Source organism: Camarhynchus parvulus, chromosome 4A (genome assembly GCF_901933205.1).
Source record: "Camarhynchus parvulus chromosome 4A, STF_HiC, whole genome shotgun sequence".
Lineage (NCBI taxonomy): Eukaryota > Metazoa > Chordata > Aves > Passeriformes > Thraupidae > Camarhynchus > Camarhynchus parvulus.
In genome coordinates this window covers 18,233,005-18,259,877 of record NC_044600.1, presented here as the reverse complement: position 1 = coordinate 18,259,877, position 26,873 = coordinate 18,233,005, and the positions used below count along the sequence as shown (strand labels likewise).

At 51.3% G+C, this 26,873-nt stretch overlaps 1 protein-coding gene across 7 annotated transcripts in view; it reads left to right on the top strand.

The window, feature by feature from the left end:
- Positions 1-26,873, top strand: part of ARHGEF9 (Cdc42 guanine nucleotide exchange factor 9) — a 207,146-nt gene that overhangs the window by 72,325 nt on the left and 107,948 nt on the right. Inside the window, exon 1 of one of the 7 annotated variants that reach the window (XM_030967644.1) lies at positions 8,891-9,005. The exons of 3 other annotated variants lie outside the window; for them this stretch is intronic. Coding sequence is in view for 2 of the 4 variants with exons in the window: in XM_030967640.1 (XP_030823500.1) it covers positions 25,679-25,708 (30 nt within the window). In the remaining 2 variants the exon portion in view is untranslated. Of the gene's footprint in view, positions 1-8,890; positions 9,006-21,178; positions 21,869-25,594; positions 25,709-26,873 lie in introns of those variants that run through there. 3 more of the 7 variants (XM_030967642.1, XM_030967641.1, XM_030967640.1) reach the window with 3 other exon arrangements.

Here is a 26,873-nt window from a genome sequence, read left to right as displayed (position 1 = left end):
CCTGGATGTCACTATAGAGTGTGACACAGTGCAAAGCACCAAGACTCCATCAGAAGGTGAATAAGAGGGATTTATTATAGCAACAGGTTGCTTTTAGAGTTTTTCAATATATTTACATTTACTTAACAGACACATTCACTGCCCATGGTCATAAGAAAGAAACAAATTCTCAATAGATAAACAAGGAGCCACGTCACTCTGTGAGCCAGCTAGACTCCCTAGCTTTGAACTTCCTCTCTTCCATCACGTTGTCATAGGGACAGCCTTGGTGTCCTCCTCACGAGAGATATGGGGCTTTCCTTGTCTTTAGGAAGCCTTCACTGGCTCACAGGAACAGCACAAAATGCCTTTCCTACACCTGGAGACCTCGGCTGGTGCATGGCCTCAGATTGAAACGCTCTGGAAGCTGTTGGGTGATCCCTGCCTGTGTTTTACACCCCGCACTTTGTGTTGAGCATCCCTGCTATGGGATGGCATCCCTGCTGTGGGATGGCTTCCTGGGGACACCTTTGGCTGCTGCTGGGTGTGCCTGTCTGCTTGTGTTAGCCACAGTGCACTGAGCACACCAAAGCCCTTCCCCTCACCCAGCAGGCCTCAGCCTCCTGGAGCCCATGGCCTGTTCTCCCTGCTGGAATCTCCAGATTCCTGGAGCCCATGGCCTGTTCTCCCTGCTGGAATCTCCACAATCCTGGAGCCCGTGGTCTGTTCCCTCTGTTGGAATCTCCAGATTCCTGGAGCCCATGGCCTGTTCTTTCTGCTGGAATCTCCACAGTCCTGGAGCCCATGGCCTGCTCCTTCTGCTGGAATCTCCTGACTCCCTCTGCTGGAATCTCCAGCCTCCTGAAACTCATGGCCTGTTCCCTCTGCTGGAATCTCCACACCCCTGGAGCCCATGGCCTGTTCCCCCTGCTGGAATCTTCACAATCCTGGAGCCCATGGCCTGTTCTTTCTGCTGGAATCTCCACAATCCTGGAGCCCATGGCCTGTTCTTTCTGCTGGAATCTCCACAATCCTGGAGCCCATGGCCTGTTCCCTCTGCTGGAAGCTCCACACCCCTGGAGCCCATGGCCTGTTCCCTCTGCTGGAATCAAACAGGCCCAAGAGGCAGCTGGTTTCATTTGGAATGAAAGCATCCAGGCAGTAATTGTTGTAGGCAGATGAGTTGTACCAATTTCAAAGGACACCAGCAAGGAGCTGTGGGCCGAGGGGAGGGAGCAGGGGTGGGAGCTTTAAGAAGGCAGTGTCAGAAAGTGAATTTTATATTCTTTTAAAAGGGAGGCAAGATTGAGACTTTCATTTGCAGATTGAGCCCAGTAGAGAGGACCCGTGGAAATCTGAGGAGGGGACTGTGGGATTTGGAGGGGTCTGGAAAAGTAGCTGGGAGTGAAAGCAGCACATTGAGTGGTTTGGAGAGCCACAGCCCTGGGTCTGCAGTGCTGTGTATCACATCCCTCTGCACATGGTGAGTGGGGAAGAGAAAATCTCTTTGCTTTGCTTTTGATTCCAGAGGGTGACTCAAGGCAAGGCTCTCTCAGAAGGGAAGCCTCACGATGCTTTAGCAGCCTGAAGTATTGAAAGAGAGCATTTCTTTGGGAAGTGTTCCTGGCCCTAAAAGGGAATAGTTCCAGTTGATAGAGAGGCTCAGCAAAGAGGTTTCCTTAGGCTGATGGAGCATCCATGCAGATGATGCCCCAGCTCAATAAGTTCTCCTGGTGAGGCTGGGGCTGGTCTCAGCTGCTCCTTTCCTCTCCTGTTTCTCTTGCCCAGATGTGCCCTGGCTGGCACAGCTGAGGGCAGGCACAGGGGAGCAGGGAGGGAAATGTGTAGGAGGGCACTGGAAGCCTTGAGATTGACCTGACCCAGGCACACTGGAAAAATGGGCATGTAGGGACTGAATGTACCTCATCCTGGTCAAAACACTCCTCATTGTCCTGGCTGTCCACCACTGGACACTCCTCACTTGGAGAGCTGAGGTTGGGCTGCTCCAGGAGCCCCCCCTGCTCTGCTGTGTGCGGCTCCCTGCACCCCTGGGGCTCCCAACACGTCCTGCTAACTCAGACTGACTGAGGCCATGAAAACAGGGCTGGGAGCTGAGCTGCTTCAGCTCAGCATCCAGGGCCAGGGGTCACAGCTTGAATTAAATAACAGAGCAAGAGGAGTGCTGGGTGAATGTGAGAGGCTCCTCCGATGTCTCCGTGCATTCCAATCAACTGTGGCCATAAATACCAGCTGCTTGTTAAACCCTCACCTGCCTGCTGGGAGGAGAACTCCTGGGGGACCAACCTACTTGCCTTGTGCTTTGCTGCTGGAGAGCCAAGCTGTAAAGTTGCTTTGGAGGCAGGAATCCCGTGGGTTTGAGTGGGAGCTGTGCCATGTCTGGATCAGGCTGTGCCAGTTCACTGCTGTGCTTTCCATGGCAGAAAACCTGTTCTGTCCAGGGCTTTGTGTGGGTGTGTGGGTGTAGGACCAGGCTGGCCTGCCTCCTCCAAAGCACTCAGCTCCAGTGAGATCCCAATGGACTGTGGGTGGGGAAGGGGACAGGCAGGAGCTCAGGTGTGAGTCTGGCTGTTGGTTTGGGACAGGCAGGAGCTCAGGTGTGGGTCTGGGACAGGCAGGAGCTCAGGTGTGAGTCTGGCTGTTGGTCTGGGACAGGCAGGAGCTCAGGTGTGGGTCTGGCTGTTGGTCTGGGACAGGCAGGAGTTTGGGTTTTGGGTCTGGCTGTTGGTTTGGGACAGGCAGGAGCTCAGGTGTGAGTCTGGTGTTGGTTTTGGAAGAGGGCAGGGCTCTGAGAGCCCCCAGGCCATGCTGAGGGCCCTGGAAGCTCCATCCTCTGCTCCTGCATGGAATATCCCTCCAGGCACCAAGGAATTGCACAGCTTCAGGGTTTATGGATTTGCCAGTCCCTTGTGACCTCAAAATGCACGACCCAGGGCAGCATTTATTGTTTCCCTGTCAATCTTCTCACAAACAGCAATGCTAATCTCTAGTTTTCTTTAAAAAATATATATGTTTTTTGGCTGCAGATCTCTTAGTAGACAAATGAAATGAATTTATATATGAGCATTGTGCTGCTTGTAAAGCCCTTTCAGTTTCAAATTTAGTTTTATTCCTTTTTTTAATCTCCATAGGATTTTCCCTAAATAAGCAGAACTAGGGCAGTGCTAGTGACAGATGGATATAAAGAAGACTTGGATGCTGGAGAGACTTTACTGGGCTTGGGGATCTGAACTGGGGTGCTTTCCTCATCACCCAAGGAGTTTAATTTGTCTGCAGGCTGTTAATTTTCACCTCTAAAGCAGAGGGCATGGCAACAGAGAGCGTTCCTTGGCAACAGACTCCTGGGTTCATTAAAGCAGAGGTGGGAGGTTTGCAAATGGAAAAAGTTGAGAGATATTAGCAAATCAAATGGGTTGAGGCATGAGGAGTCTTGTCAGTCAGGCGGGGGTGACAGGAGAAGGAATAGTAAACAACATGCAGACCATGTTGAAGGAGATGTTTTGAAAGGAGGCAGATCCAGGATTTGCCTGTTTTCCTGCCTTCCCAAGGGCTGAATGGACTGGAGAGGGCTGGGAGGAACCTCTGTGTGTCTGGCAGACTGTGGGCAGTGAACTGAAGAGGTTACTTAATAAAAAATGTGCTTTTTACAAACAGGATTCCAAACTGTGGTTTCCCACTAGGGCTTTCGTAAAAGTTCCAGTTTGTTTTGATCCTCTCCAAAACTGAAGCTGGCATTTTGTTGGTAAAATCCCACAAGAAGCCCTTGGAGAGAGCGTGGGCATGCCCAATCCATGCCCAATCCATGCCCAATCCATGCCCTTCCTCCTTCCCCATGGAGCAGGCTGTGTGTGCCACACACCTCTGCCTGCAGCCAGATGGGGGCTGTTTGCACTGTGACTGCTAAATATAAATACTGCAATTAATTAATAATGCCCAATGCACATCATTAAATTAGAAATAACTCGAGTTTCTGCCAGCATACAGAGTGTGCATACAACTGATCCAGACTGGAGAAGGGGTCTTAACTTGATGGATTCCCACAGTTTGGAGCAGGGGGAGACAGCTTTGGGCTGCCCTGTCTGTCCCTGCCAGTGGCCTCTGTGTCCCCTTGGCAGGGCAGGGGAAGCCCCTGGTTCCCTCTCAGGTAATGATGTCTCTCCCTTGCTGTGGTAAACAGCCAGATCCCAATCACATCCATCAGAGCAAAGCATTCCAGGCACTTGTTCCAGTCCTGTGGTTCTATGATTCTATAATTTATGACTGAAACTATCTTTGTGTCAGAGTTAGTTCAGGAGGACACTCGTATCTGGGCTTCTGAATATGTCATCTCCTATTAAAGAACAAACAAACTCCCTTGTAATGTACCATAAATAATAATAATACTTTGCAAGAGCCCGAAGCACTGTGTTATTGCTGTGCTAATCAGGGAGGCACTGGGCCATTATGAGAGCATTCCATGGGGTTTGGGCTTTTTTTCCTGCAGGAAGGTACGTGTTTCATAGCTCTGTAGCGTGGCTGATTGGTTTATAAAGCCAGGCTGGATAATTCCTAGTAGAGGTTAGACAAATTCCCCTCCTTTCTCATTAATTAACCTGTAGGATTTGGTGCCTGTTCTTTGCAGTTCAATAGAGACAATGACTGCAGGAACATATTTGTGCTCTCTGATATGGAATGAAGAACATCTGCCTTCTGCAGCAGTGAAATCCCAGCGTGTGGCAGGGCTCTCCAAAGGGCACTGCCAGCCTCTGCTGCCTCAGTGAGGAAATTCCAGCTGAAATTTCAGTGGGGAGCTGCTGGCTGGGGGATGTTGTCCCGTGCAGCATCGTAGCTGGGGAGGGAAGGCAGAGGGTGAAAAGCAAAAGAAGGGAAATCCCCTCATGAAAACAGCAGCAGGGTGGAGGAAAAAGCATTTTGGCAGAAGTTCTCACATCCAGGGAGGGGTTTAGAGCAAAACTCTTCCAGTGGGATTAAGGAAGGAAGGCCTTGAAGATCTGAAGGAGATTGCAGTGGTGATGTGGTAACACAATAGCAGGAAGAAAAGAGGAGAGGCAGGTGAAATCCTGCAGTGCTGCTCTCACAGACTGCAGGAAAAGGAACCTTCATGTTTGGGATCCCAGGGCTGTGTTCTGGGTGTCTCAAACCAGGGCTCTGCTCCCAAAGCTGCCCTGCAATACTGTAACTAATGGTGGGAGAGCAGGGTGGCTTCTGGGAGGATTGGATTGGAGATTGGATTGCAGTGGGAATGTTGGTGAAGTCCCCTGCGTGCCATTTCCATGACTCCAGATGTGCTGGATGAGGCACAGGGATGGAGGTTATTTTTGCTGTTTCACTGTGATGTGATACTGTGTCCCCCTGCTCATACCCAGCTTGGCTTTGGAGTGGCTCTCCAGCTGCAGGGAATGAGGAGAAAATAAATTCCACATGGAAAAGTGGCATTAATCTGGTAATTTAGGCCGTCACTGCTACTGCAGAGGTATTCACTGTCCCTTTCTTCCCTGCCTTCACTCCTCTGCTCCCCTGGGAGGTTCCTGCCCATTATTGGTGTCATTGGCAGTCACAAGGAGACTCCAGACTGGACTGGGGCACACCAGCTGATTTTGGTCCTTATTCTGGAGAGAGAGAGAGAAATTTTTGAAGGCTGTGATGGGTCAAGTATGACCAGACCACAGCTCTGCTGAGTCTGACTGGGACATTTTGTTATTGATGAGCAATCCTGGAGTTCTTCCTGGGGGTTTCCTCTGGAGCGATCCCCCAGACAAACCACCTGAGCAAAGCCTGGTCCCTGCCTCCCCAGTGGGATGTGCTCACACAGGTGGTACAAATCCCATTTGTTTGCAGGCTAAATGCCAGGGCAGGAGCCTGCAGTGCCCAAGCAGCACACACTGGAAGCTGCCTCTGTTTCCCTCTGGGCACTGCGGGTTTTCCTACCAGAGCAGTGCCTGTGGCACAATCCCACAGTGCTCTGTGACTCACACCCAGCTCAGGGTGTGCCTGGGAATATTCCATGTCTGGGGTGTGCTGGGCTGCAGCATCCCCTGGCACACCTGGCACAGGAGCCAGCACGTGCTGCCCTTCCCTGGAAGATGCTTTATTCCAGTGTGGGAAAGTGGAGAATCAGAGAGTCACAGAATATCCTGGGCTGGAAGGAGCCCACAGGGATCATCAGAGCCCAGCTCCTGGGCCTGCACAGGACCCAGAAGAAGCTCACAGGTGGCTTTTCCCTGCTCCCCCTGCTCTGGCAGGGACTCTAGGCTTGGTCCCCTGCCTGCTGGCTGCCTGCAGAGCACTTTGCATTGACAATGAGGCAGCAGAGGTGCATTTTCTTGGCAGGGAAATGCAGCTGGGTTCTCTCTGAGATTCCCTGTGCCAGAGAGAATGGCTGCCCCAGCGCTCTGGACAGGATGGGATTGTGTGCAGCCTGCTGCCCGTTCAGAGATTTGGCTGATCTTGGGGCATTCTTGCCTTTCAGCACCTTTGCAGGGAGCAAGAACTAACCTGGCAACTCTTGGTTTGCTTCTCAAACCAGCTTGGTGTAAACAAGGCATAGGCAGTGAAACAGTGGAATTGGAGCCTTATTGACAGGTCTGGTCAACAGCTGGCAGGAGGAGAGAAACTGGGATCATTCTGCTCGTGTGTAACAGTCCTCCACAGAAATTGCCCTCCTCCTCATCCAGATCCACACTCCCAGTTAGAGCCGCAGGGTGAGATGTGCCAGACAAATCCCCTTCCCTTGGCACTGCCAGGGTGCAACTTTGACCTAAGTCAGTGGAGTTACTGGGATGATGCAGTGCATGGTTTAATGCTGGTCTTGTGCTTAAGAGGGTCACTCTTGTATTCTCTGTGTGTGTGGTAACAACAGTGCAGATCTCATTTAATATTTCCTTCACTTAGAGATAACCTGATCATTGCTCTGTTTTCAGTGCAAGTTTCTGAGGGAAGCAATGTCCACTCAGGATGTCTGTCTGTCTGTCAGTCAGTTCTGCTGTCCCAGCTCTCCCAGGCCTTGCAGGTTTTGAATCAGTTGGTGAGGCTGTGCTGGCTGTGCCTGACATCCTGAACAGGTGAGGTACCTGTGAGATCTGCATTCCAGGGCTGCACAAAGCCGTGGCCATCACCTGCTGCAGGAGATGGGGCTCTCCCCAGAGAGGACCCTGACTGACAACACACTCCAGAGTGGCTGTCAGAGGTGGGATTTTCCAACCAGAGCCCTCCTGTGGGTGTAATAACTTGCCTGGTGTTTCTATCACTGGAAACTTAGGCAGAATTCCAAAGTTTGGACAGCTATAAGCATTTGCCTCCTGACTTCTCCTTTTGTCAGCCATCTCTGGGAATAATGATGGCTGTCAGTGCCTGTGCAAAAGGTGATGGGATATGGCTTGATGGAACTGGAGCAGGCTGTGTGGGGCCCCAGCAGTGCAGAGATGCTGGGCAGCGTCCCTTCAGTCCTGCCTGCACTTCTGGTCTGTCCCATTTCAATAAATAAGTGAAGACACCTAAGCCCTGATCCTGCTGAGTGGCACAGGACCAGCAGAAAGTGGCAGTCACGAGGAGCTGCGTGTTGTTCCCTGACTCAAAATCTCCAGCTGCAGGAAAAATGTTGACTCCTCCAGAGGCCAGGAGCGGGAGATCCAAATGCCCTTCTGCCCTTGAGGCGTGGAGAAAAAACCCTTGCAAACACAACCCTAAATCCTCTGCAGCTGTAAGTGAGGAGATTGGAGCTCCTGCACAGATTTCACAGCATATCCTGTGCGTGGATCCAGCCTGTCCAGTGTCCCCAGAGTCCTGCCTGTGCCCAGAACACGCTGCCAGCCATTCCCCACGTTGTCTCCAGGGTTCCTACCTGCCCTCTCCTGTCCCTGCAGACTCAGCCGCCAAAGAGGGGATTTTGGGAATATTGGTGGGGCATTTTCCTGTCCTCAGGGGTGTGTCAGTCCTTCTGCGGGCTGCCCCTTCCTGTGGGCACCGAGCCCCGGGATGGTGGCGGGGGCTGCGCCACCAGCGCCGTGAGCGGCCTTGGCCAGGTGCTGGCAGCCCCGGCCAGGTGCTGGCAGCCCCGTGTGCTGTCCCAGCATGGGCAGGACCATGTCGACGTGCGTGTCCCGGCTGGAGGATCCGCCAGGATTCAGCCCCGTTCCCAGTTGGCTCTACACATCCCATATGCTGCCGCCGCCTCTTCTAACCAGCGCCAGACACCGCCGGCTCCTCTCCCTTGACGTGGTGGGTGGCCGGATCGATGAGCAACGCTTAGCGAGTGTGTTTGCTTTCTTAACTGTGCAGCTGTGGCCAGAAAGTGGGGGAAATCCGGGGCAGCAGGCAGGGGATGAACAGGCGGAGAGGGGAGCAGGGCGCCGGTGCTGGGGGAGCATCATCCCGGGCAGGTGCAGCGCTGGGCTGGGCCGGGAGCTTTGCTGTCACTGGGAAGGGGACTCATCCTTGTTCATGTGCAGAGCAGAATGAGAACCTGCTGCCCTTTGAACGTCAGCAAAATCCCCAGCCCTTGCTGAGCGTGGAGCATGTGCTGGCTCTGCAGAGCCGGCGTCCTGCAGCGCTGGGGGCGAGGGTGACCGGCCCCGGCAGGAGGGCACGGCGTGCCCGGGGCACCGGGTGCCTGCGGGGACCCTCCCCAAGTTCGCATCGCTCCCCCCTCCCTCCCCTCCCTTCCACTCCCCTCCCCTCCTGCAGAGTTTCAAAGCACGGCAGGGAAAAAAAAAAAAAAAGGACATCCCCCTCCCCTCAAATCCCTCGGTCCGTGACTGAAATAAATAAGCACAATCCCAGGTAGTGAGGAGGCTGCTAATAACGTGCTCCTGACAGGCACGGGATTGCCGGGCTGAGGGATGGCTGACTGAAAGCTCCAGGCTAGGGTGGGGGTGGGGGGCTTCTTTTTTTTCCTGCCAGCTCTCGCCAGGCAGTAGGGATTTTTTTTTCCCTTCCCCTCCCTGATAATAAGGACATCATCAGAAGCAAGATGCAGTGGCTAAGGGATGGAACAGGAATGGTGAGTTCAGGTAGCTATGTCTTTCTCTTTTCCTCTTATTGCAGTACTTTGACAGGGAAATGAACCTCCGTCCTATCTCCTGACTCCTCCTTTACTCCCTGTCCTTGAAACCATTGATCACTCTGTAGCCATTTTATAGACTCTGCATTCCCAAACTGCCGAGCAAAAGAAGGAATTGAAAGGAAGGAAGGGGGGTGGGCATGCCTCGGGGCGTGGGAGGGGGTTCCGTAGGGCGAGCCGGTGGGTTCGGGCGGGGAGCAGAGGGTTTGCCCGGTTCCCCGGCGTGTGGGGTGTGCGGTGGGAGAGCACTGGAGGAGAGGAGTGCCGGCACAGGGCTGGCTGCTGCCCGGGGCAGCCGGGACCTGTCACCGTGCCCCTCCGCCCGATGATGAGTTGCGGTGCGGGGGGAGCCCGGCGTGCGGAGCCTGGGCGCGCCTGCAGCAGCCTGGCAGACACAGACACTCCTCCGGCTCGGCACAGCCGCCAAGGCAGCTCCTGCCGCCCTGCGAGCCGAGCCCAGCCGATCCGAGCCGAGCCGAGGCGGCTCCGAGGGCTGCGTGGCCGGGGGGAAGCGGGGAAGTTCCCCCAGCCCAGTGAGAAACTTCCCCGGGAAGCGATGCGGGTGTTCGGAGATGCTCCTCCCGCCCCAGCCCGCCTTTGCACTGGCATTTCCCGCACGGCTCCGTGCGGGGCTGGGCTTTGCAGGTGCTGCTGGATTTGCCCTTCCCGGCTCTTTCCGTGCTGCTCCCGGCTCGGCCATCCCTGAGGGCTGCTCCGGCTCGGCCATCCCTGAGGCTGCTCCCGGCTCGGGCACAGGGCTCAGGGCTCAGGCCGAGCTGGCGTCACCCGGCTCAGCCCCCGCGTTCCGGCTCCGGGGGCACCGGCAGATGCTGCTGCCTGCGGGGAGCCTTCGGGAGGGGTCGCTGCCCGTTCCCTGCTGCCCTCCGCGCTCCTCACACACACGGCCCGGGGGGTTTGTGCTCCCGCAGGGCTCCGGCGGTGCTGGCCGTGCTGTGTGCAGTGTAGGCAGCAGCCTGCACCACAACGCGTTTGTTTGGGGTGCTGTGTAAGGCTTTTCTGCCACCCAGCAGCACCTCGGGGACTTTGCTGCCGCCTTCCACCTTCGGAGTACCCGGAGGGATGGGAGTCCTTCCTCTGTCCTCCTTGTCCCGCACTGTGCCCCTCTCTGCCCCGTGTCAGGGATAAAAGTGGTGCCTGGAAGCTGGATGGGGCTCTCGCCTCCCTTTCCCCCTTCTCCCCGGCGGCTGCTGAGCCCCGCTGGGGATGGGCTGGCATGCTGCAGGACAAAGTGCTTTCCTAATTGCCCCAGCGCAGGACTTGACGCCTTCTTGCCCTCTCATCTTCCCAGATCCCTTCCGTGCTGCCGGCTGTGTTATTCTGTTCTCATTAGTCTAATCTTTGCTTTCTCTTCGAGAGAAATTACAGTGGTTACTGTAGGGTGTAATAAAAGATATTTTTGAGGAAAGTAAAACTCCATTAGTTGATTTTGTAGCAGGAATTCCCCAATATTGCTCCTTCTAACAAGGGAAAAGTAAGAGAGCTGTGGTTTCTGTATTTTATACAGCAGTTCAGCAGCCTCAGCAGTGTTTGGAGATACTCCACATATCTCCAGATATCTGACAATAAAAAAATTATTTCAAAGCAGCGAAGTAAAACTGAACCAAATAAGATAAATGCAGTGAAGATGTTTGCAGTCCCTGGTGGTGAGGAGTCTGTTTTCCTGAGGGTTCAGGGCTCCTGCCCTTGGAGCACAGGGATACTGGGAGCACCTAAAGCCAAGGTCCTGCCAACACTTGGTCCCTACAAGTTCTGCTCCTTTAGCAAGACAAGATGTGTTGGTCCAGGTGTGCTGGCCAAGTGCTAGTGTGGATAGCAGTATTCCCTCCAATGCAGATTTCCCTTGCTGTCCCCACTGATAAGTTATTTGAAATTTTAGTACTTCAGATGTTGATCATTTGGTGGACTGTGCTAAACAAGTGAGTTGTTCCACACCAGGAGTAGCTGCATTTTAGTAATTGAGTGGGAATATTATCACCTCAGTGTGCTGGCTGAAATGTACTGTGGAACTATCAGCCAGCTCTGCTCCTGAGTGAAGGTTGGCTGCTCTGTTCACACAGCCTCCCATGCAGTGCAGAACCTCAGCCTTTCATCCTGAGCATCACTGAACCCATTTCCATGGGCATTGAGTCTCTGTTATGGTTTTTCAGCTGTCTTTTTTACTCCAGTATTATTTTCTCTGTACTCCTGAAGACCAGCAATACACATTTATTCTGGCAGCATCCCTGGACTTCGTTCTGCTCAGGCACATTGGTGGAAACCTGGATTTTAGCCTGGTTTCTCCCAAATTCTGCACAGCACTGATTTATTCAAAATGCTGTTTTCTGTCGTTCTCAGCTTGGGTTCAAGACTCAGATCTGCTCCCTTTCAGAGTTACTCATCTTTAAGAAGCATGTCACTAATGCTTTACAAGTGATAGTACCTTTTGTTCTTGTGGCAGGTGTTTTTTTTTTCCAAATCAGCCCCTAAACCCAAGCTATTATTCTAGCTATATTCAAGCTATAATAATATTAAGCTGTTGGAGCTTCTTTTTTCCCTCCTTTGCATGTGCTGCTTCCCATTTTTTATACAATTAATCTTTTGCTAATTATGCTGGCATCCCACGGGGGTGTTTTCCATGCTTCACTGGTACCACGTTGCTAAACTCTCTAGTATCTGTTCCTAATCTAGAAAAATGCAACTAATTGTCATTGGTAGTGATGAGAATCAATCTGCACATCTGAGCAGTGTGTGAGTGCAATGATTATTTGGTCTGGCATTCTTCAGAGGGTATTGATCCAGTATGGTAATCAAATGAGTTGGATTAAATCAGGACAAAATTCAGCCTCTTCTGGAATAGTTTTTTATCTGACAAGGGCAGAGTTTTTTCCCAAGTTTTTGACTGTATTGCAAGTAACACAAGTGTGAATCTTCCATGGTGCTTCCTCACAAAGGATCTCCTTTTGGGTTTAGTGTTGTGTCTGTGAAAGTCTTGGTGAGTGCAGCCATCACCTTCAATAGGTGCAGTCCCAGCTTTTTTCTTTCACAGCCATAAATAGTGATATTTTTACACTGCCTGTTGTTGAAATAGTTAAAATCAAGCTGCTGTTGATATTTTCCATTTCTCTCATGAGCAAAAAATAAAACTCTTGTTGTAAATCATCACAACCCAAAATATGGTGAAAATGAATTCAGTGAATCAAAGGGCCAAAAGCTGCAAGTGATGGAGATGCCCGAGTGGGGCAGGTCAGCAGCATTTTTCCTCACTGATTCCTTTCCACTTGTCAGTCTGAAAATCACAGGGTATTGGAAGCACAAAGTACTCTTTGCACTCCACAATCCTAAAAATCTCAATGTGAAGTCTGGAAAAGAGAAGTAGAAAAAAGCAATTTGGGTTTGACTTTCAGTTTTGAAAGTTTGGATAAGCAAAAGCAGCTGGTGGAGAGCTGCCAGGCCAGGGCAGGATGGAAAGAGGAGCTTGTGATATCCAGGCCTTAGGGAAAAATGGGACTGAAGAGGCCCAGAGCAGTTTTCCTGCAGAGATCAAAGGGAGCAGGGAGTGCTGGCTGCTGCTGGAGCAGTCCCAGGCAAGCTCCTGAGTGCTGTGGGTGTCCTGCAGAGGATGCTGCCTGCTCTCCATGCCCTGTGGCCTCAGCAGGGAGGGTTTTTCCAGCAGAGTGGGACATTTGGGAGTTTGTTCCCATTCATCCAGGTCTCCTGTCAGGTTGGTGCTTGGCTTGCCTGAGCTCTGCATGGAGTGGAGAATTCCATGGATGCTGCAGGGCCATGGAGCCCCCAAAGCCCCAAGTCCATCCCCCCAAATGCATTTCTTTGTGGGATTTTTCTTACATAGTTGCTGTTCACTTTTCCATTTCTCTCCCACTTTGGGGCTGCTTTCAGTTCCAGCCTCCTGCTAGTGCTGCTATGCCAAATGTCCAGGTTAATAAGGAGCTGATGCTGTGGTAAATAAAAATGTTTGATAAATCCGTGCTCCATGCTGGTGATTGTCCTTGTGTCAGTCCCAGGAGGGGCTGGGAGGAGGCCTGGCTCCATTTCCATGGAGGTCCCACCTGCTGGATAAGGGACACACCAGTAACTCCTCTGTCTCTTGACATACATCAGGGATGTCTGGAAAACCCTGGGAGGGTGCCATAGGCATAGGAAGCAGGATTTCATGGAGCTCTGAGCAGGCTGTGCTTGCTGGGAAGCCACACACCCCATGTGGTCACCATGTCCATCTGTCCCTCCTGCTCAGGGTTTGTGTTCGAGCACCGCAGCCTTTGCAAACCACAACGGTTTTTAACTGCTGAGAACCTGATTTCCTTCTATCTCATCAAAGGGTTTTTCTTTTTTGAACACTTCTTGAAAAATCGCTGAAATGCTTCAAGCTGACATCTTAATGTATTTATGACATTAGCTGCTTCTGCTCTGGAATGGTTGCTCTGAATCTCTTTGAGCCTGGCTGTTATTTTGAACATGACTAATTCCCTGAGTGACTAAGCTCTTAGATAATAGGAAAAATTCATCAAGTTATCTCGAGCTCCAATAGTTTCTATTGTTATGAAAAGACAACTTATAAAAAAAAAATAAAGATGCTTATTATGTAATATGGGCAGGGAGAGGAGAGGTGAGTATTGGTAGGGACTGGCCGAGTGCTGTGTCTGGCAAAGGCAAGAGTGCAGGCTCAGGCTGTGGCATCTCCAGCTTAGTCTGGATGAGAAGTTAAGAATTCCTTGACTGGAGCTCTGGTGACTCCCACTGAAGCCAAGGAGTTGTGCTCTTGTACAGAAGTGTGTTCAGAGGGGATCCCAGCCCCTTCCTGCCCGTTCTGCCACGCTGCAGAATTCCTTGGGTGTGACCCAGGATAACGCTGGGCACACAGTGAATTGCACCACACCTTCTCTGCCTGGTTGTTTCAGGCAGCACCTGAAGCGCTCACCACTCCTGCAGGGCTGTGTTCCAGGCAGCACAGCAAACCTCAGCTCCATCCCCCTGGATTTTCCCCTTGGTGCTGCTGATCCCCAGCACAGAGCTGCCCGTGTGCTGCTTGTGCCAGCACAGCACCAGGCACCTTCCTGTGCCTGTGTGTGCAGCTGTGTCCCACACAGGGGGCATTGTCCCTGTGATCCCTCACAGCCAGGATCCCTCTGGCACAGCCACTGTCCCCTGGGCTGTCACACATTGTCACAAACTGCAGGAGGGCAGCGCTGGCCGTTCCTGGAAGGCAGCAGCCTGTGCTCAGTCACTGCAAGGAGTCCCACTGAGCTGGGAGAGGGAATGGAGCCTCCTGGCATTCACCTGCATTGCTTGGAGAAAGGAAAAAAAAAGTAGAGAAAGGCTCTAAAGTTCTTTTTTAATGCTGATATTGCTGATAAAAATGAGTGCACTATGTTCTATTCATACACCTACTGCCATCCATCTGGAATTCCTACTTCATTAGGTTGGCTTGCAGTGTTTTCTTCATTAAAAGAGTGCCAGATTCAATAGGCTGTTCCCTCTCCTTTTTTTGGGAGGCAGAGAGAGGGGGAGAAAACGATTTATATGAAACACATCCAATTCTCTGGGTTAATTTGTATGAAGAACATGAGACCTATGGGTCAGCTTCTTAATGAGATGGTTTTTCCTTTTCTCAGTGTCTTGACAAGGAGAAGCCCAGGGAAGCCAGAGCCAAGTGTCACAGGAGGGGGGTGAGGAGGCTGCAGGGAGCTCTGGCTGACTGCTTTTCCTCCTCATTCCCTTGCAGGTGCTGAAATGCACCCTTTGATTTTCATGCCAAAGAGTTTCCCTGTGCCTGTGCAGCTGAATTTCTCTGGGTGACACTGACCCTGAATTCAGAATTCAGAATTTAGTTTTCTAGCATGTAATATTTTTTTTTCCACACAGCACTTTGCCCAGACATGTGCTGATGTGAGGATTCTGCAATTGAATGTCAGAGTGCCTGGAGGGAGCACTTGTCTTCCCCCAAGGAAGGGACCTGGCTTGCATTTTTCTGCACTTTGGGCTTTGCTTTTTTTACCTTTTTCCAGGCTCAACAGTGAGCCCAAAAGTTGAGAAATGAAATTAAGGAGTAAAGGTCTCTGTGTTCCTTTAGGCCAGAGGCTGAGGTTTTTTCAGACAAGGAGAGCTTACATAAGGTTGAGCATCAGAATTGGATGGGTCCTTTTAAACAGAACTTGCTCAGCCCCTGAAGTCTTTCTCTGTGACCAGGGTAATGGGTGTTACCACATCTGATTTCTGTTGGATTTGAGGGGGTTTTATTTTCTTTTTCACCACTGGGAATCTGAAGATGCTTCTGGAGTGCAGGCTGGAGTGTGCAGTAGATGCAAAGAGAGCAGAAAGCACTCCAACACCATTGCCAGGGGCAGGAGATTTTAGCCTGTCTTAATGCTTTAAGTTCAAGTCAACTTAAAAATAGAAGATTTGTTGCTCTCAGTGCAATCCAGAGGAGCACAATGGACTCAGCCCCCCCTGACAGGCTCTCTGTGCCATTTCAGCAGGGTCTGTGTAGTGTCCCAGGAGCTGTGGCACTGGTTCCAGGGAGACATCTCTGCTGTGGCTCAGCTGCTCCCCATCTTTGGGTGGAATTCTTGTGGGTTTTTTTCATGGAATGCTTGGACTAGTGACCAGGAGATGCTCAGGTCCTTCCCCACGGCCTCTGAGCTTTGTGCAGCTCTTGGCCAGGTGGTCATGCAGGTGCAGCTGAATTCAGCCTCCAGCAGTGCCCTGTGTGCTCTGAACAGTGCAGAAGTGGGCTTAGGAACTTAATTTCTTCTCTTTCCAGCACTCCTGGCCTTGCCACAAGGGCATCTTGCTTCATGTGGTCCTTCCCTGCTCTCTCCCATGTCCACCTTCTCTCTCAGTTTGCTGCTTTGCTGGCTCTCAGTTTATGCAGTCCTTCAGAAAGAGGAAATTACTGGAAGAAAGATCGAAGTTCATGTGGACAGTGAGGAAGCTCTTCATCTGAGGGATGGAGTGGGCAGGCAAGGAACTGTGGGTGCCTGGAAAGTTGATTTTTCACAGCCAAAATCAGGCCCAGGTCTCTAGAAGTATTGCTCCATTTTGCAGTATGGGTAAGGAATTTTAGATGTTTGGGGCTTTTTAAAGCTTCCCATGAAACCATTCCATAAACATAAAAGATTATGGAGATTCCTGAGGAAAAAATCTGCCTTTGCAGCAGCTCTGCAGCTCACAGGCTGGTGCCTCCCATCTGGCCCAGGATGGAAAGAGGGCTCTGTCAGGCATTCTGGGAAGAGAAAGGAAAAAGAGGCAACTCCCAGCTTAAGGAAATCCTCCTTTTTGGACACAGCAAATCATAATCTCACTGGCCTTTAATCTCTGAAACCCCGAGCTTAATTCCTGCCTAGATTTAGGAAAAAAAAAAATTTAATGGTTTTCTTATAATCTCTGCTGGAGTCTGTGAGTCACCCCCTGATGTCCAGTGTCACAGCAGCGTTTGTGAGCACCCAGTGTGGGACACTGGGAATGGAGGAGCACCCACCGTGTGGGACACTGGGAATGGAGGCTAAAAAGGAGACCCACCGAGCAGGTGCCCCCACATCCCTGGGAATGGAGGAGCAGGTGTCCCACATCCCTGGGTACCACGGATGCCTGTTCCTTCTTGGGGGCAGGATTAATTCAGGTGAAAAGTTTAAACTTCCCTCATGGTGCCCCAAAGCTCTGGCGTGGGGCTTGTGCTCCAGGTGGGAGCACAAAGGAGCTGAAGCAGTTCAGGGCTGACAGTCACCAGCAGTGTTTTCCCCTTGGCCATGGGTTTCATCCATCCAGACCAGTTTTATTCCTGCTCAGAATCAGGAGCCATACTGTGTTGTGTGAAATTTCCCCCAGTTCACTGAGACCTAGCTCCTTTGGCCAGAGGGCAGCAGATTTGGGCTCCTCCTGTCCCATCCCAGAGCCCTGCCACACCACTTCCTACAGTGGCATGGGCAGAATTCTCTGGTTAATTAAGGTTAAGAGTTTAGTGGCTCATTTTCTTAGTTAATAGAAGGTGGAGCTGGTATGTTGGGACAGAACTCTGCTCCTCACATTCAACTGGAATTGTTCATGACGGACTAGAGCCCTGACCAGTCTAAAGGAAACCCAGCAGGGCACAAGCCCCTGCCACAGGAGCATCTAACTCTCCAGACTGCCTCTGAGGAGTCTGTCTGATTTATTTTGTGTTTGTGGTTTTACATTTCTTCATGTCAGGCTTCAGTTAGTTTTAACAGTAGGAAACACAACATAATGAAAACACGATCTTCCTTTGTAATCATGACACAATCTTCAGTCTGAGTTTCTTCTTCCAAGGTTAGGCATCTAAAATAAGTTACTCCACTCTGCCTGTCCCAGAGTGGAGGTTGTTACTCTGTGCAGGGATTGACAGCGGGGGGGGGTGGGTGGGGCAGGGGGGGGGGGGTTGACAGCAGGACAGGGAACTGGAGCTGGGGGAGGGATTGACAGCAGGACAGGGAATTGGAGCTGACACCGCGCACAGCCCCACGCCCCTGCACTGTCCTGGCACCTCATGGTGTGGGGACCTGGGGGCTGTCCTTGCTCGGGGAGTGCAGGAGCTGTCAGCATTGCAGCCCCAGATCCTGGCTGCTGTGTTTGCCGAGCCTGGAATGGGATGTGCTGATTACTGGAGACATCCATTGGAGGGAGACGTGGTCACAAGGCTGAGCCCGGCGCGTTCTGCACGGGAGGATTTGGCATCATCCGTTTCCTTGGCTTGCTCCAGAATTCCAGTCTTGTAATTAGTGTCAGTGTAGGGCCCCTCTGTTTGTTGCTCGGGTGTCCGGGATTACCTGTCCTGTTCCGTGTCCATCACTTGGGTGCGGGTACAAAGCGGGATGGGTGTGATGTGAGCGGAGCCCCGGCTCCTTCCCCGCTGCTGTCCCTCCCGGAGGTGCTGAAATTCCACCCTCCTTCCCTCCTTTCTGGTCCAGCACAAGCCCTGGCTGGTCCTGCATCACCAACTGTGCTCCCCAGGGCTCCTGTAGCGTGTTCCGTGCACTGAGGGATGTGTGGTTTATGTAACTGATACAAATCTTCCCCTTCCTCCTTTCGCTCTGTACAGAACCTTACACCAAACTTCCCAGAAAGAATTCTATGAAGTTCAACTTCACCGTGGTTTTATATAAACCCCTGCTGTGTAGGTGTGCTTTATCAGGAAGGCTTCTAAGAGAAGGTACTATCCATTTTCGTAGTGAAATTAACATTTAGTGCACGCAGAAGGCATGGGAAATTATATAAAGCAGCAAGTACTGTTGGGAATACTGCGAATATAATTTAAATAGAAGCTTCTCTGCAGTAAATCTGTTTGTGCTGCTGTTACACACACAGAGCCTCCTCCGGAGCCCCAAACCTGTCCCTGGATGAGGGGAGGCACCCGGGGCTTTCCTGCCTGATCTTTTAGGGGGTGCTGGACCTGGGGAAGGGGATGCTGTGGCTGAGCCTCCCGGATGCAGCATCCCTGGGCTGCAGCATCCCCCGGGCTGCAGCATCCCCCGGCTGCGCCCCAGGGCAGGCAGCACAGCAGTGGGGTCCCCACAGCCTCCCGTGGTGGGGTTTGGGGCCGGCAGCCCAGGAGGGGCTGGCTCTGTGGCTGTGTTTGTAATCCCTGCCCTCCCCCGCGCTCTGAGTGGCTCAGCTCTCACAGAATGCCAGCCCAGCGCTGCCAGGCTCGGTGCTGGCAGTGAATCCCTCCCGTTGGGCTCCGGAAGTGCTCAGTGAGCATGTGTGAGGTGTGCACCTTTGTTCTGGAGGGTTCCCAGCCTCTGCTGCTCCCCCTGCCCTGCTCTGGCTCCCCTGGATCCCTACAGAGCTTCTGCCTTGAAACCTCGCTGGCACCTCCGGGAGGCAGAGCCAGGGATGGGCTGTGCTTGCTGAGGGTGCCCAGGCCCTGGGGGGGTGTGGACCAGCAAAACATCCCCACCGGGCTGCTTCTAACATTTCCTCTGGGCTCCACACCCAGGCTGCCTCTGTGCTCGCTGCAGTTTAGAGGAAAAGATAAAGTGGCCATAAAATCCCTCTGAATTCAGGCTGGTTGTATGTTTTGGGGAAGTCGTTGCTGCTTCTGAGATTGAAACTGGAATTTCCTGGCTGTTTTCGTAAGTTCAGGTTTATGGTTTGGAAAATTGCCTGTGTTGTTTTGGGAAAGGATGGTAGCAATAATAATAAATATTCCACATCTATTACGTGTTGGAACAAAACAATCTCCGAGGTCCCTTCCAACCCAAATCATTCTATGTTTGCTATTCTGATTAGTCTAAAATTACATCAGACAGACTGGCTATCCTAAAAATGGATCCTTGATAGAAAATGCAGGTTTGGAAGCTGGGGGTGAGGCAGATCCATCACCTGGATCCAGCCTGGCATGTGTGCTAACGGGGCAGCCTGGGGCAGCTCTAAAGCAGCTTCCTGTGATTTTACAGGTGAAAAAGGGCTTTTCACTGCCCTCCTGAACGAGAAACTCCCTGCCTGGATGGAGCAGGGGCCTCAGATGCTGGGGGGAGCCTCTGGCTGGCACTTATCACCCAAAATAAACCACCTAAGGAACCTGAACTGTTGTTGCTTCTAATGCTGCTCAACACAGGCCAGCCGCTGTATCTGCAAACACATCACAGCCTGCACGGGCTCCAGAGCTGGTCAGAAATGAGCAGGATGGTGCTGGCTGAGTGCTGGTCTGGCACAAACCTGTGGGTCTGAGTGGAGGCCATCGAGGGAGGCCCTGTGAAGACCCAGTCCTGACATGGTCTCTCCTTTGACAGTGTTTGGGGTGGATACAGGACCCTCCTGGTTTTGAGGGAGCCCTCTTGGCAAAGAAAGAAAATGAAAGCAAGCTTTGCATTAAACAGCTGGGTTTGGTGTTGGTGCTGTTGCGAAAATTAATCAACAAGCACCAGAGGTTTATGTCCAAAAAGGAGACAGAGGAGTCCCTTCTGGCTTTATTTGAATAAAGGGAGAGGCCATGGGACATTCCCCTGGGATCTCTCAAATTTTTGGAGGATGGTGAGCTGGGGCAGGAGCATCGTCCCCTGGCCCTGCCCCTTCCCCAGGGAGGACACTGCAAGACAGGCTGCCCTTGGTGGTGGGGTTGAAGCATGAAGCTGGCCAGGTTTAGACATGAAAGTGCTGCCCAGCTCTCCCCGTTTGCTGCGGGAGAACAGACCAGGTGCTGTGCGGTGCCTGTTGGCCTCGTGTCTGCGTGGGAGCGTTCGGAGGCGCAGCTTTCCTGGAAGGTGCCGTGCTCAGCCCCCGGATGCACATTTTAGTGCATTATGCATATGCATTGGCAGCATTTCTATATTTGTCTTTGTCTGGAAAATCATTTGCTTTTTCCAGCTGAGTGTATGTGGTCTGTGTGCGTTGTGATGCCTCTCTGAGGTACCTGCTGGTTCTGGGAGCTCAGATTGGGGTTTGGGATATAGCACCTGGCACCTGGACCATAAACCCTGAGTGTGTGTGTGTGATTTTAATGTAGGAATGAGCATTTCTGGCTGCTGCAGAAGGAATAAAGGTCCTCCATCTGTCCTCCCTCCCTTTATAGATCTCTGTCTGTAGAGTCAGAATTCAGTTTAACTCTTAGCTGGAGACAGCCAGCACAGTGCTGAGGGGAGAGGTTACAGGATTCGTGATGGGAGAACGATTGCACAGAGCTAAACCGTGATTCCCCCTACCCAACTCCCACATTTCAGGCTCACAGCGAATTCCCAGGTTACCATGAGTTGCCTTTTTGTTATTTTAGCCGGTTTGCTCCATCTCCCCTCCCCGTTCCGAGTGGGCTCGGGGCTGTGTTTTCCAGGGCAGCTTCCAGGGCAGCCGCATCCCGGGGCGGTGCGGAGCGGGATGTGCGCGGCTCGGAGCGCTGGGAGCCGCCTCGGAGCCGCCTCGGAGCCGCCTCGGAACCGCCTGGGAGCCGCCGGGCCGGAGCATCCGCGGCGCGCCGGGAGCGCGGGGCAGAGCCGCGGCTGCGTGGCGCTCGCTGTCACGGCGGGCGGAAGCCTCGCGTATTTATGGAGCCAGCGCTTCCTTCTGCGTTTGAGTGACAGCCAGGATGCCGTCGCTGCCTGGTCACTGGAGCTGATTAGTATGCGCCAGGGTCCGCCTCGCTCCGAGGGATGCAGCCGCAGCAGCTTGCAGAGCTGTCACACTCACACGGGCTCCGTATCTGCACTGGCTTGACGAATTAAAAAGCGAGCCAGCCAGCGAGAGAGAGACCCGGAGAGAGAGGGGGGACGAGACAGAGAGAGAAGCTTGCAGACAGCGCTCGCTCTTTTCCTAAAGGAAGGATTTTGCATCCCGAGTGCTCACTGGTTGTGATGATGCTTCACTTAGCGGGCTCAGAATGAGCTAGAGACAGCAGATAGGGGAGAAACTAAAGGCAGAGCACAAAGCATTACGAACCAACCCAAAACCAGGAACAGTTTTCTCCTCTATTCTAGCATGGTGGATGTATGGACAGTCTTACAGAGCAGAGGTTGACTTCTCCAAATCTGCCAGCCCCACACCTCGAACACTACAGTGTTCTGCATTGCACCATGACCTTGGATGTTCAAACGGTGGTCGTTTTTGCAGTGATTGTGGTGCTATTGCTTGTGAATGTCATACTCATGTTCTTCCTGGGCACTCGTTAAATGGATTTTTTCTCCTGAGCTGTTGGGGGCTACTACTACCACTAGCAATTCAACAAGAGAGCACGAGCGGGAGAGAGAGAGAGAGAAAGGCGAGAGAGAGAGAGAAAGAGAGAGAGAGATTTCTTACTGAGGGGGGAAACGCGTTGAGCTTCAACATGGCCTCGCTGTGATATGTATGACGTTGGTATTATTATCTCTCCCTAAATCTTTTGTCATGTCTTGTCTTTTAAGTATGCCTGTAAGTGTAGCTGCTTTTGCCGGGGTTTTAAATGTGATAAATAATAATAGCGATCCAGTGCTCCGTGGTTCTGTGCTAGCGAGACAGAGCTGTGCTTCTTTAGGCAGCAGCAGAGTGGAAATGATCTGTCTGTGGTGAGCACTGGCTGTGTTGTTTTGCTTTCCTTTGAAATAGAGGCTCAAGTTAATAATAAGTCATTTTGTGTGCGATTTCTAGCAAGCAGTTAATGTGCAATGTCTGTGAGAGTAACCATGTAGGTGCCAGGTGAGAGGTGCTGCTGTGTGCAACGGAATCGAGCTGTGGGCATTTTTTAGGGGTGGAGGGTGGTGTTTGAGAAATCCTATTAAAGGATTAAATCTTTGCTAAAATAACATTCAGCCACCAAAAAAAAAAAAAAATTCTACTTACTGTATTTATCTGTGTTGCTTTGATGATCTGATTTGATTTCTGAAGATTCAGCCCCAAAGCCTCCAAATTCTATGTCCACACTGATGTAACCCAGCTCCTTTCTTTAGAGATGTGAGAGGCACCAAAACATAACCTGCTGGGTTTTTATTCTGGTTGTACGTGGTTTCTGTCTCTGCAAATTGGGAAGGAAAGATCAAAGGGAGAAAGGGAAATACAAGCTTTGTTTTTCTTTGCTAAAGCAACAGATACAGAGGGGTTGGGTTTTGCTTTGATTTTCTAGAGATCTGATTTTGGCTTGCTTTTCTTTTTTTCATGTGTGTGTGTGTTTATAAAATTTTGGGGAATGTATCTAAGAAAAATCTTTGCCCACCTCAAGGATAACAAGCTTTTGAGATGGGTTGCTTCTCGTGACTTTATTTACATTGATTTTCTGGAAAATGAAGTGCTAAGTTGTGTATTATGGGCTTGCTGGAAAGGTGTCCAGCAGTTAGAGGTGCTTCTAGCCCGAAATTGCAATGTTTACAGCTTGGGAGCAAGGCTGGCTGGGGGCTCCAGTGGCAGCACGAGAAGTTTGGAGAGAATACGAAGGGAATGTCTGGAAAGAGTAATGCCTTTTTCTCTGGAAAATATATCTCTGTTCTGTGGTTCTGTTAGAGGTCTTCAGGATTTTAAAAATATATTATTTCACCCTCCAGAAAAATCAGAATTGCTTAAAACAAACAAAAAATATCAGTTTGAAAATGTTTTTTTCTTTGCTGATGGTCACTGGAATTTTATTGCCTTGATAATTTAATTAGTTCATGCTTATTCCAGCTGTCTGTTATTTATTTGATGTCCTCTGAAAAAAAAATAATCATGTAACTGATAGATAAAGACAAAGCTGGAGGTTACAGATGGAGAGATGGAGTTATTTCCCAGTGGGGGTTTGTGTGCTGGGAGTTAAATGCTGAGCAGGGCTCGGGAGCCGATGGCTTTTCCATGGTGGCATGATTGGAAACGCAGTTAAATCCTGCAAATTTGGCACTTCCAAAGTGCTTTTAGCACTAAATAAAAGAGAAAAATTTTTCCCTGAGTCCCAGGGTGGGAACAATCGTCCCCAAAGGTGTTGTGGGGCAGGAGCCTGTTTTAGTGGGGAGGAAAGGCAGGAGCCAAGGATCCAAGCCCAGGAAGATGCTCTGGTGCCTGCTGGCTCCGTTCACCCTCTTCACTTGTAGCTATCTGCAGGAGGTACCTGCTTCACTTCACAGGAGACTGAGTCAATCTTCTTCCCTAAAAAAAACGAGTGAATGAAATTGATGCTGACGATGGTTTGGGTTGTTAAACAGCTCAAATTTGCTCTATTTGCCTGTTGGCCATTCTGTGTCATTAGTTTTATAGGTTGCAGAATCTCCTGGAAAGGTAATAAATGAGCTGAGATCACCATGGAGAGGGAATTGATCAAACAGCGGCCAAAATCATCCTTTCAGGGGAACAGCCTTGAGCGACAAAGGGATTTGGAGGAGAAAGGCTGGAAAAATGAGCAAAAACCCAACCCCAAAACTGACCAGCGAGTTACAATGGGCCGTGGCTGTGCCTGAATGTTTGTTTTCTCAGGGCTCTCTGGCACTAAGGTTTACCTTTCAATATGATTTCTACAAGGAATGCCCAGTGCCTGCTGCAGTTTCCTGGGCGCATTCCTTGATCCAGAGCTTGTACTCCTGGGGAGATATTTGGGAATGGTGTGTGTTGGGTGCTGGATGTTCTTGCCATGCCCCATGGCTCCTTCTGCAGTGCCCCTGTGGTTCCATCCCTGGGGCTGTGCTGGGGCTGCATGGGGAGGATGAGGGGTTGTGCACGCTCAGCTGCTGGGAGGGAGCGCCGGGAGCCGAGTTCTTCCCGTCACAGAACCTGCTTGCTTGGGAGAATTCCTGTGATTTTATTACAACTTTTTGCCTTTTATCCTCGTGAAGGCTGGTGGAGTTAAAGAAGGAAAGTTAATGCAGAGCAATAGGAAAGTTGGCAGCAGCAAACTTTGTTATTGTAGCAGCACTGTTCTCGTTATCTCGGGCTTCCTGATGGAATTTTGGGGGAAAAGAGAGGAAGCGAGAGGTGAAAGAGTGAACGAGGGCTGGGCTTGCTGCTTGTTTAGCTTGGTCTCTGTCTCCCACCCCAGGCCTCAGTGACCACCTCTCCAGCCCTGCCCCAGCCCCAGTTTTGTATTTTGGCAGCTGCAGTTTGGCATTTCCAGGGGTGCAGGAGCCCCTCTGTTCTGCTGAGCTGGGCACAGCGGCTCAGCCCACGGTGAGCACCGGGAGCTTTCTGGGGTGACATTGCTGCCAGTCCCCACTGGATCCCTGTGCCCCTAAGGGGCTGTGCCTGCAGTGCTCTGGGTGGCATTTGCTTGCTGTGAAATTCTCTGGGATTGGAGCTTTCTGTGTCCCAGAGCTCTGTGGGACCATTGGGGTCACTCTCGGGTCCCTGGGGGTGCTTCAGCCCTGTGACTCCCCCGGGTTTCTTCACCTTTGTGGGGATGCTCAGACCCGGGGATGAGGCACAGAGATCATTCCTTTAAAGGAATCAAAGTGCTGACCCTCTGAAAAATATGTCCCCAAAGGAAAAAAATACAAATTTGTCTGCAGAAAGCATATTTGTGATGCATGTAATCTCTTTCGGTGCTTCTGCTGTGTTTGCTGAGGCTGGGTGATGGGAGACCTGCCTTGCTGTTGTCTGCTTAAGCAGGATTCAATGTTATTTGCCACAGGATTCATGAAAATGCCTCTGCCTGTATCATAGCAACCCCGTTTCCCACAGTCCATAAAAAGTCCATTTCTCCCGAGCAGCAATCCGCCGTCTTAAAGATTCAGGCACCTCCTCGGCAGGGGAAGGGGGATGTGCCCCTCTCCGGGTGCTTCCCTGAGAGCTTAAGAGTCGGGATGATCCCGGCTTGTCCTGCCTGCACGGCGCTTCTAAAGCTCTGTCTTTAAGGCAGATAAAGCGCTTTCCCTTCGGGTTTCGAAAGGCTTCCTCCCCCACCCTGGCTATTTCCCACCTCTGTTTAAAACCTCACATGACAAGTTGGAGGGGATGGGACAGCTCCGAGCTCTGTGACGCGGTGGCTCTGCCCTGTCCTGCCATTTGGCTTTTCCCCCGGGATGGCAGCAGCACAGCCCTGGCGTTGGCTGGGGAGGGAGTGAAGATCTGCCCCGATGCCAGCCCTTCTGTGGGGATGCAGAGGTGCTTTCTCAGCCCGTAGATGACTGTTATTAAGAGCTGCATGTTCACCTGACTCCTGCCCCCATCTGTTTGCATAATGTGGTTATATTTCTTTTTGGATCAGGTATTCAGTACACAGCCCAGCTGCTGTGTATAATGTCTGAAGGAAAATTGCCAAAAATCCATGTAAGTTTTTTGGTTGGGTTTTTTTATTTTTTTAGTTGTTTTGTTTTGTTGGTTTTGGGTTTTGGTTTTTTTTGGTTTTTTTTTTTTGGTTGCTTTAGTTTGAATTTGTGACTAGAACCCCTGTCTGTGTTGTCATTTCATTTTGTTGTGGTGCTTGGTTTGTGTGTTCAGCTGGGTTTGTCTGTGTGCTGTGCCTGCCTGCATGTGTGTCCGTGTGCTCCGTGTTGGAATGATGATCTCTCCCTGTGTGTTCCATTTCCTCTGTGCGTTTTCTCAGCTGGGTGTGACAGTGTGCTCAGTGTGTCTCTCCCAGTGAAACCTTGGGAGGGATAGTTGGGTAAAACTCAAGGATTTGTCTCTGAGCTGCGGAGGCTCCAATGAGGAGAAGTTGGGAAGCTTGAGGAGAACTCCCAAATGTTAATAATTGTGTAAGAATTGTCCTGTTTGAGGAGGGTGCTTGTGCAGGGGTTCCAGGGCTGGCAGAGGATAGTTCTGCCAGCTCCTGGCTTTGCCACTGATGTACTGTGTGGCCTTGGGCGCTTTCCTTTGTTCCTTTGTTGCCTTGTGGCTTCTCTTTTCCATCTGGGATAGAGGAATATCACGCAGTGCTGGGGTGTAGCCATGCCTGATGTTGTTCTGTGTGTCCCTTTCTGGCTGTGCAGGTGGGGAACGTGTGTGTGCCCATGTTGGCCCAGCTCTGCCTGCCTGGGTTCTGCCTGTTGGAGCTGTTGTAGGCAGCACGAGCTGTGGTGATTGATGCTTCCCACTAAAAATAGATGCTCCTGGAGGAAGAGCTGCTGGAGGAACTGTGATTTATTGTCTTTATTTTATTAGTTGTGGTTGAATTTCTTTTCTGGGTGGAAATGAGTCTTAATCTGCAAGCACGACAGACGGCTGGGGTGGCTCTAACCAGCAAAAGGCCATGTGGCATCTGCTCCTTATTCCTGGTTTTCCTGGGAATTACTCTGGCATTGTCAGAAACACCACCTTGATGGTGGGCAGGAGGCCTCCAGAGCTGTGCTGGTGGGGACTGTGTTGGGCAGCCTGAAAGCTTCACCACCTGAATTAAAGAGAATTTTGGGGGATGAGGGGAGTGCGTGCGTGCAAGGATTTAAAGAATTAGCTCTGGATCTCAACTGACTCTAGTTTATCCACAGGGATATAA